Source organism: Cydia splendana, chromosome 13 (assembly GCF_910591565.1).
Source record: "Cydia splendana chromosome 13, ilCydSple1.2, whole genome shotgun sequence".
Classification (NCBI taxonomy): Eukaryota; Metazoa; Arthropoda; class Insecta; order Lepidoptera; family Tortricidae; genus Cydia; species Cydia splendana.
In genome coordinates, this window is record NC_085972.1 from 12752211 (window position 1) to 12762294 (window position 10084).

General features: G+C 38.6%; 1 protein-coding gene across 3 annotated transcripts; it reads left to right on the forward strand.

Annotated features, from left to right (window-relative positions):
- Positions 1 to 535: 535 nt before the first annotated feature.
- On the forward strand, positions 536 to 9792 carry LOC134796091 (uncharacterized). 3 transcript variants are annotated; one of them, XM_063768039.1, is made up of 7 exons: positions 536 to 697; positions 2906 to 3079; positions 4276 to 4365; positions 5910 to 6104; positions 7988 to 8257; positions 8352 to 8951; positions 9238 to 9792. In XM_063768039.1, exons 2-7 carry the CDS (start codon positions 2930 to 2932, stop codon positions 9568 to 9570), a joined length of 1638 nt encoding a protein of 545 aa, XP_063624109.1. In that variant the 5' UTR covers positions 536 to 697; positions 2906 to 2929; the 3' UTR covers positions 9571 to 9792. The 3 variants fall into 3 exon arrangements, with proteins under 3 accessions (XP_063624109.1, XP_063624110.1, XP_063624111.1); XM_063768040.1 differs by having other exon boundaries at positions 2930 to 3079; XM_063768041.1 differs by lacking the exons at positions 536 to 697; positions 2906 to 3079; positions 4276 to 4365 and adding an exon at positions 5690 to 5834.
- Positions 9793 to 10084: the final 292 nt, after the last annotated feature.

The window sequence follows — 10084 nt, forward strand, 5'->3', positions numbered from 1 at the left end:
TTCTTACTTACGTCTTTCAATGTGTCATCAGTTAGTATCGATTAAACAATATTTATGACGAGTGTGACAAGTTCTGTACCTAAATACACTTAATGCTCGAATTCTTTCATATGGAAGTGGATCAAGTGGAAAATACAGAATGGAATATATGTACATACCTACCTACTTAAATTTCTAATGGATCAGTTACACGGTCCAAGACTAAGATATATTCTAAGGGACTGTGTCAAACAAGCTGCCAGATCTCACGTGTTTTCTAGAAAACTTCGCAACCATCGAGGGCGTATACTGCCCTGAACTTTGCTCTGAAAGGGGGACAAGTTGTGACGTCGGGCTTCTCTATAGCTTCCACGCATGCGTAATAATTTGTCGATGTGTGGGTTTACCGTCTGGCGGAGCACGCGGTCGGTGCGTGCCCGTATACCCTTCTCACTTTTCGATCATTCAAGTCTAGAAATCCCTATGTAAGACAGAGTCAGCTAAACGGCCGGGGATCGCCGTGTTATCTAAATCAAGTTTAAAATACCATCGCGTTTACACTAACCGCCAGTCGTGTTCGAGCTGCACTGTCAGAACCTTGTTCTTACACTGTGTGATACTTTCGCAATTTGTGAATTTTTGAATTGCAGATTTGTGGATTCTTGAGAATTGCCACTGACCAGCCAAGTCTATATTTCTCAGATAAAATTTTATTGAGGTAAGTTTAAGTAAGGCATGTTTAAACGTTTTCTGTTAGTTCATGATACATTTGGAACATATTGGATTTTTCCTGAAAAGCAAGTAAGTATAAGGAGGAAAAAGCAGTGCATGTAAATAGAATGTTCTGGCAAGTTAACGGGCGCAGCAAGCAATGGCCGACTGGTTGCATCGAGCGCTTTCTCTCTCGCTGGGTCGCCGCAGCGCACTTGGCTAATCTTGAATCGATTAGTTTTCACTACTGCTTTTCGTGACATATGTGAATAGAAAGTCTTACCAAGAAATAAGTGGTCAACTTTTACTCTTTATTTATTACACTTTTTTTGTATCGTGACTTCGTGCCGTACCGCCTCATATGACATGATCCATAAGTAATATAATAAAAGTGATTTCTTAAGTCTTCGTTTGACTTAATAATTACTCATCCTTACCACATTACCATATACATAAATACATTCGCAGATATGGGTCTACCGGTCTGCCGGATTTGAATATTTTATGCTTTTTATGTCCATGCGTTTATTCTCCTTATCAATGGGTTTGCCTAACAGTATTTCGTAACTTCTAGTTATTGTAGCATGTTATTTTTTTTATTGTTAACGATGTTCTTACATTTCTTATTTGATAGCATACAAAAGTAAATTTACAATATAATCACAAGCAAGCATGGAAATGTATAAGTATCTTAAAACATAACAACTATTTTATGAAATGGATCAACTATTATGTCACAGTGAACCAGACATGAACCAGGGAGTTTAAAACTTTAAACTTGGATATTTAATTTAAAAAGCATGTTTCCAAAATTTTCAGTAAATTATATAATGGAATGGAGGTCATGGAGGCAAAAAAAAACGTACCTACGGTTGAATTTAAACACCGCCTTCTTTTTTGGATGTCGGTAAAACTTTTTCTACCCTCTTGCTAGACAAGCTGTATTTGTCAAAGCAGGTAGTTGACCTCCCCGTCTGGGATTTCGACGTTTACCTGACCGTGAAGCTATTGAAAAGTATAAAAAGTAGAAACCTGTTGTTAAGATTACGGGTAGTTTTATTGCTGAAAGATGAAAGGTGCTCTGCATTTAGTTATTTAGGTACGTTCAGAATACCACAAAAAAAAAAATCAAAAAAATATCAAAATATTTTTCTTGTCTTAATTGTTTTATTTTGTGTCTGCCTAAAAAAAAGACAGGTAGGAAATATGAAGGTACAGTATGCAAATACAATCGTCTTGTCCTACATTTGGTAGAATTTATTTGATTACTTTCCTTCACAATCTTCATTTCGGGGCCAAGGATGTCTGAATCATGACGCGATGTGTTAATAAAATAAGTAAAGGCACATCTTAAAGGCCGGCAACGCGCTTGTAACCCTTCTGGTGTTGCGGGTGTCCATGGGCGGCGGTAATCGCTTACCATCAGGTGATCTGTCTGCTCGTTTGCTTCCTATTTCATAAAAAAAAAACATACATGCAGTAGGAAATTTCCATTTAATACAATGGAGTATTTAACCAACAGTTTGTTCAACTCTGCCCGTACGTCAGATACTCCTTTCATTAGGACCACCTGTGCCGGCTGTGCCAATATACACGTCACAGTTTGGGGCAGACCAAAGCTCACTAACGATGTAAAGATGCACTATATATGCAGGTGTGCTGCGCGTACGTTTTGTGCAATGTCTTCATTCTCCAATAGCCACCTGCAATTTATTTCAATTATATTTTTTAAATATCTTATAAAATAAATCAGGTCCATGGGTCCTATAATCTTTTTTTTTATCAATATTTGATTCTAGATAAACTTAGAGCATGCGAGAATAAAATAAAGTTCAAAATTGTTTTATTATCCATAGTTAATGAAATATGTGTATGGTTTCGCCTTTTGTAAGTATATTTGCACTTTTGTACATATGTACCTACCTACTTTCTTATGTTGTGCAATAAAGGTTTAATAACAAAGTATGGAGGCTCCTATTTAAGTATTTTAGTCTTCCGAGGCAATACCATTAATCTTTTGTCAGAGTAGGACTTTTATTCACATATGTTTCTGAACGTGTTGACAACAGTAAATAAATTTATATATGTGCCTTGCCTCATACATTGGACTATTTGAAAATACCACTTATTCATTAAAATCAATGACTCATTATTTACTCTAGTTGACTAACCATCTTATCAGCAAACGTCATTACGGTGGTTTTTCTCGTTACAGATAACTTAAAAACCAATTGTCAAGATGCTCGCTAGTCCAGCCATGGAAATGCAAGTTGAGGAGACCCCTTTGGCCCTGCAACGGCTCTGGAACTTGACCAGGGCCCGTTTGGCCGGGACCTCTACGGCTCTGGATGAGGAGCCAGCACTTGTGGAGACTTTGCCTTCTGCCCAGGTAGCTATTAATATATGTAGATCTTAGTGTATACTTACCATCAAAAATCCACTAAACATGTTAAAAACCTAAGCTAAGCTTGTTTGTTTAAAAGCCTAAGCTTTTAACATGTTTTGTAGTCAAGACTAATCATGAGAGCCTGACTGGTATTTATGTATTATCTACCTACACAGAAAAAGTAGGCAGGTTATAGCAAGAACTCGCGATAGTAGGAGTATCGAGTAGATAGTCTTTATAGTTTATGTGTCTCTGGTATTTATTATACATGCTAATTTGCATGCTGATATTTACACTCGTGGTAGACATTTTTATCAGTATTAGGTACTTTACTCCCTGCAAATCAATACGAGCATGAAGGTCAATTGGTCTTATGACTAAGTGTAGTGCATTGACGTATTAAAGCTCGGAGTATTAAAGGTATCTCAGGACGGGCGTTACGGCCACTAAAAATGGTACTAGTTCAGCGGTGTCACGAATTCGAGCCAATTGTGCAGTCTAACGCAACAAGTTGCGACCAATCGCGCACGTGACGCGAACTAAGGTAAGTAGATACTTGTTTATATTCTGAATTAGTTAGGTAACAACAAAACGCGAGTTTAGTGACCGCGCACATAATCTCATACTAGAGATTTTGCACACATATGTATGTAGATTTAAGTACTTTTTGGGAAATAAATAGATTTAAATTTTTTTTTTTTTTTTTTTTAACTCATCAACCAATCGCGTTGTAGCGGTGTCACACCGCTGTACTGGCCCCATTCATGCCCCATTCCTGGTAGTAACCCTGAGATACGTCTATGGTGTAGTGAGTAAATTATTGTTGGCGCCAGAATCGGCATTTTCTATGACCGTTAGGTTCGACAACCTATTGGGCGATGTTTCAATATTTCTCGTCGTTATTAATCTTTTATGCAAGTATCTTTCTGACATAGATTGTTATTTTTTAATATTTTTTTATAAATAAGAATAACTCCAAAAGGTAATTTAACAAAATTGCCTTACCCCTATATAAATAATTTTATATCAATTTACTAAGTAGGTACATACATAATTTATTGTTCTGCAAGTAAACATCTTGTTTATTTTGGTCCAAGGGCGAACATAAATTGCCTTGATCGATCGTAATTGTCTCGCCCCCATTATACAATCAGTACGAGTACATTCACTGTTTACAAGAAACTCATCTTCTTCGACAGGAATCCGAAACTACTTCAAAGAGTAAACTCCCAATCCCGAGTGATTATGAAAGCGACGGGGAGGAGGCGTTCCCGGAATTAGAAATACCCGTAAGTATAAGGTTATTATTTCGAGGATTTCACCATATTGGCTACGTGCGAAGACCAATTATCGCACTCGAGGTGGTCATCCAGAAAAAAACATATTTATTGTGCACTTCAGCGAGCTCAAATTTTCATACTCAACATCTGTAAAGGACCAAAATATATTCACACATAATAGCAGCTACGCGGGCGCCACGTAGTATAGATATATTTAGATTGCCTCCCACTGGGCGCGGTTGGTAGACCATAGACCTTTCTAGAAAAACCTATCGCATGGGTCTCCCTGTTTCCTTCAACTTAAAGGAAAAACGTAGTTACCATTTTTTTCATAACTGTTTTCATACATAGAAGATTTCATATACCTATATAGCTGTCTTGGTCGATAAATCAGTGCGATATCCGAAGGAATTTTTTAATAAACTTTCCGTACTTGGTTCAGTTATAACGTAAACAACATTCTGCTCTTTACCAATACGTACTAATTATTGCAATCGTATTGCCGACACACCCCCGCAATGTTATCACATACGTCACATGCCCTGACCCTCTTGTCTAGACGTTCGCACACAATACTCACGTAATTGATAACATTCGTTAAATTACTTACCCGTATCACATCGTATATATATTTATATACGATGTGATACGGGTAAGTAATTTAATCGTAGTATACGCTGCCAATTATAATGCTAAATAGACCATCGTCCTTACTATTAAAAGATACCCACATTCTGTAGGGCTTCACATCAATCTAGTATTTGTGATGCTTCATTGATTCGTTCATTCATTCGAGCTTAAGGTCGATAACATTTGCGTAAAGTTTTTTTATATTTCTATTTTATTTTTATCGTACCTTCCTGGGTGATAACCTCGTTTGAAGGTTCGATGCCGGTTTTGAGCTTCCGCAAATACACTCGTGTAAGCGGAATGGAATCTGCAAGCCGTCTCTTGTGTCGGAAATAGATGAAACCGTGTAAATATAACTCTCGATCAGCGCAACGAGCGGACTTTGTACTCTCGTGTTCACAATAAACCAATTTGTCGCAAGTGATACGACGCAGATTTTCTATTACCTATAAATTGCTGATTGTTACTCAATTGTCTTGGTACGTCATAAGATAACGAGCATTCATTGAAATGTCCTCTAAAATGTTAGCTATGCTATATTTATATTTTAGAAAGAATTTCGGTTACTTATGAACAATTTGATGCGTAGCACATATGCAATTTCTTTATGATGTAAGCGGGTTACGCCTTTCTTGGCTTCTATTTTGGCGGCGTATAAATGATCTGCAAGACACATTTCCAAATGTGTTTATCTTTAGCTCGACTTCCTTTATTCTATCCCATACCGAGCCGGCTAGCGGTCTGGTTTTTTTTACTTTTAGTAATCGCATATTAAACACTATATGGCATTAAAATTATCGATTGAGGAATCTGACACTGATAGCCTGATTTTAGAAGTGACTGATTTGGTGACTTACCTTTTCAATTCAAGCCGTAATTGCACATATAATCAACTATAATTATAATTGGGCGTGTGATTTCAGGAGCAGCCTGAGTGCTTGCAAAAGGGTTGGACGGATAGTTATGCCAAGGAGGTGTTGTTGGATGCTAGCACCCTCGGCGATGTGCCGGCCGTGTACCGCGTGCCACCGCCGGCGCCGCACCAGCTGCCCGTCATTGGGGTCTATATCGACCCTCGCGTCAGAACCGGCTTCCGATACAAAGTTAGACCCATGCAGGTAAGACGAGTAATTTTATTTCAATCTTAACTCACTTCATTTGTCACAGGCGGGACTTTGAGGAATCGTTTTTCGTTGTCATTAAATGTGGACGATTGCATGGGATTGCGATCTTCTACATTTTATTTTATTCTTAAAAAAATGTTAACGATACATTAATATCAACAATAATTTAAAAGTAAGAAAACTATTCCTCATTAGTTCAGTTGAATGTTGCTTAACCATGGCAGGATATACTTAAACTGTAAAATCATATACTCGTACATAACTATGGCTTTTGTCTTCAATGTCAAGCTTTCCTACGTCGAAAAGAAAAACTACGAAGATCCATATTAGTTTGGGGCAAAATTTTATACTGGACTGCAAAAGAAACGGATTTGCATCAAAATAATAATTAATAAATTAAATGAAATATCAAGGAAATTGAGTTTGGATATTTCAACTTACAGCGATCTATGAACATACTTTAGTATGTATACTTAGTTATTTCTTTATATGGTAATATGAGATTTTCAAACAATTTAATAACATTTGATTATGAAATGTTTTACTGATTAGAAAATTGGCTGTGGTTATTTATAGAACATTTTGGTAAGGATAATCCTTTTCAGAACCAAGAGGATGGTGAGTGTCTTTGTGCCTTACAAAAATGTTCATGACCTAATCGACTATTCTGATATCTTATTTTATTTTAAGGAGTTTTATTTTTATCCAAATAATCTCACATAAAAAAATCATAAAAAACAGAATGTTCGATTAGTATCATTAGTTATACTTAACCACGTACGATTTGATAAAGTTTGTAATTATGGTAGGGACAATAAAAGTAAGGTTGTCATGTTGTTTCAATACTGTAGGAGTTAAAGGTATTAAACATAAAAAATACATCATTCTTCATAATCGTATTATTAACTCTATTCAACTTATGAACACTTATTTTAATTTAAGTGATGTTATGATAATTGTAAATATTATTTTGATTCCCACTTTGCAAAATTTGTGTTTATGAAATATAACAGGAAATATTGTAATGGCAACCTTACATACAAATGTTCAAAGATGCTGTGCTTTTATTTATTACAATGGTTTTTGCGCTTAAAAGTTTCAAACAGTCGATTGTAATTAGACAGTGAAAATCTAAATTTAATTTCCTACCGGCGAACCGATTTCAGCAGTCCAGAGCAATTTGGAAGGAGATTAGGTTTGTGTAGGGTTGGTTCAGTGAGTAGCGGTGTCCGTTGATGAAATTTACAGACTGAAAATGTCACCAACGACCAACACTGCTAACTTGCGTGGTCTGCCACTGGTTGTGCACTTCCGCTGTAGGCGTTGGTATGTGGATCGTCCAGTTTTTCAGACCCTCGCCCAGAGCGGCGTTCTGAAATCCATACCCCTTCAAGAAACGCGCAGAGACCTGACGGGTCGAAAGTGACATACTGGCCGGCAGCATGTTGTGTCTACAATAGGTAAACATTAGTATCATTCATAAGGGCTTTTTGCCATGTCAATCATATCAATGATCTGAAAATTAAAAATTTCATTTGTGTATTGGTATGGTTATTTTTTCATCTGAGCACTCCTCCTAGAATGTTAATCCGTGGGTATAATAAAAACAAAAATGCTTGAGTTCTAATACACATATGGTTATCATCTTCATAACGTCGATTCATGAAGTCATTAATCATAATCAGATATTTTGCATTGAAGAACATTTGGAAAAGTAATCATGTCTTCCACAAAATGGTTTTCTCTAAAGTAAAATTAAAGATTGCATCGTAATTATGTAAATAATTTGAACTTGTTGTTTGTTTTTGAACGGTAAACTGTAAGGTTTTCTAGTTAACTTTTGTGGGCATAAATTATATTAAAATTTAAATTTTCAGGCTCTAGATGCGGCCCCATTGTCGGTGAAACCCAAGTATTTGTTTGGAGGCAAGGCCCTGACGCTGCAGTCGATCGGGCGCGGGTTCGCGCGCCGCATCACATTTGAGCCCCATGACTCCTCGCTCAATGACAATAACAATTATTTCTGGACCGACTCTAGACCGGAAGGATTCTTGTTCGAGCTTGAGGCCGTCTCCATTGGGGATAAATTCACGGTCTATGATGCGAACCATGAACCTCAGGGCATTCTTGAAGTTGTCCAACAACAGGTAAGTTTGCTAATGATGTGTCTTTCAAATGTGGTTCATGCTTTTTATTATTTATTTATGTTCAACTGAGAATAACGTTGATTTTCTTTTATAGAAAAATCAAATTGAAGTGGATCAGCAAATCTTCGAAGACGGATCAATCGTGAAGAAAGTGAAGATCAGTACGCTTTGTAAAGTAGAGTGGTATGAAAATGATGGAGCTACTAAATTGGTGCCGGTTTCCGGACTAGCCATCTTGAAGAAAGGTCGAGGAAACGCGGCGGTGACCAGAGTAGTCAACGTTGCGATTGGCATCAAGCAGCTCCGAAAGGGCTACGAACTCAAGCCTGGTATCGAGTCATCGTCCAGGAGGGTCACCGTCAACGGTGGCGACATTAATGACATTCCTTGCCAGTATAGCGTAGTTGGACTCGAGAAGTATGAGTTGCCTGTCATTGGAACATACGTAGATCCCCGGATCGTGCCCGGATTCCACTACCGAGTGCGCCCTGCCGGCTGCCGCCGCCACCTGTTCGAGGGCCGGAGCCTCCTCCTGCAGTCCGTCGGCATGGGTTATGGAAAGCGCATAACATTCAAGCCGGATACGCTTAATGCCCCAGAAAACTACTTCTGGTCCGACTCGCACCCCGAGGGCATTGGCATGGAACCACGCGCGATCCAGCCTGGCATGAAATTCACTATTACAGGAAACGGGGTAAGTGGAATAGCTAAAGCATTACTAAACGTCACTGTAAATAAATTGTGGATGTAACATTTGGCACCTCGCCATAATGCCGCCATAGTTCCGACAGGCGCATACATTGGTTTATATATTTTTTTATTTCGTCATATGTTAAAGTTCAAAAAATTATGTTTTGGCAGAAGGACAAATAGTATAAAAATAACTCTGGATAGATGCCAAACGAAGTATAATTTAACCTTGACAGGCTTGGCCGTTCCCGTACGTTGACGCTCATATTTATTGTAATTAAAATTTACAGGGTCTTCTGGGAGAGGCGAGCGTGTTCCGCGCCGACCTGCCCCAGGTCGAAGAGAAGACTGAATACGTGGACGTCCCGGGAAAGCGAGGAAAAGCCGTGGAGAAGTACATCCACGTCGACGTCACCTGTCACGTGAAGCTGGCCACAACTGGCGGTGGCTCCGTCGACTCTGAAGTTCACCTGATGAAGGTGTCGGGAGTCGCTCTGGTCCGCAAGGAGCCGGGCCAGGCCGTCGCCAACTTGGTCAAGGTCTACAACGTCGGTCTCGACTCGCAGCTGAACCTCCTGTTCGCGCACTCACAGACCGAGCTCACCTTCCACCCCATGCCTTAAACAACACACGGGGAACGATGGTATTACAATGCTTGAGACGGATATATCCCAACATTGTGATACTATAAAACTTACCGGGCGCGACTGAGGCTCCGTCTAACGTCAACCGATTGGTCACGATTTGCAACCGAGAGCGTGATAAGCACGCTATATCTTAACAGATTGTATCTCGGTTGCAAACAATACAGTGCATGAGGATTGTGTGCATCGGAATCAACAACATTAAGGCACCACAGACAGAACACCGCAACGCAGCAAGTTTTGTGGTGCTAGTATCACCCTAAGTAAAAATGTAGCGCTTGCGGCTAGCCCGCAGATCAGTAAAAACGATTTGAAGTTCACGTAGTTTGAAAATGGTTAAATTCCCTTGTTACATTTTAACAAGTACAATTGTCATATCTTTTGTTTAAACCACATTCTTGATAAGGTTCCGAACTGACAGATTGAGTAGCTGTAGTATTATTACCCTCGAATAACGTAATCTTTCTATTTATTTTAATGATAATTACTAGAT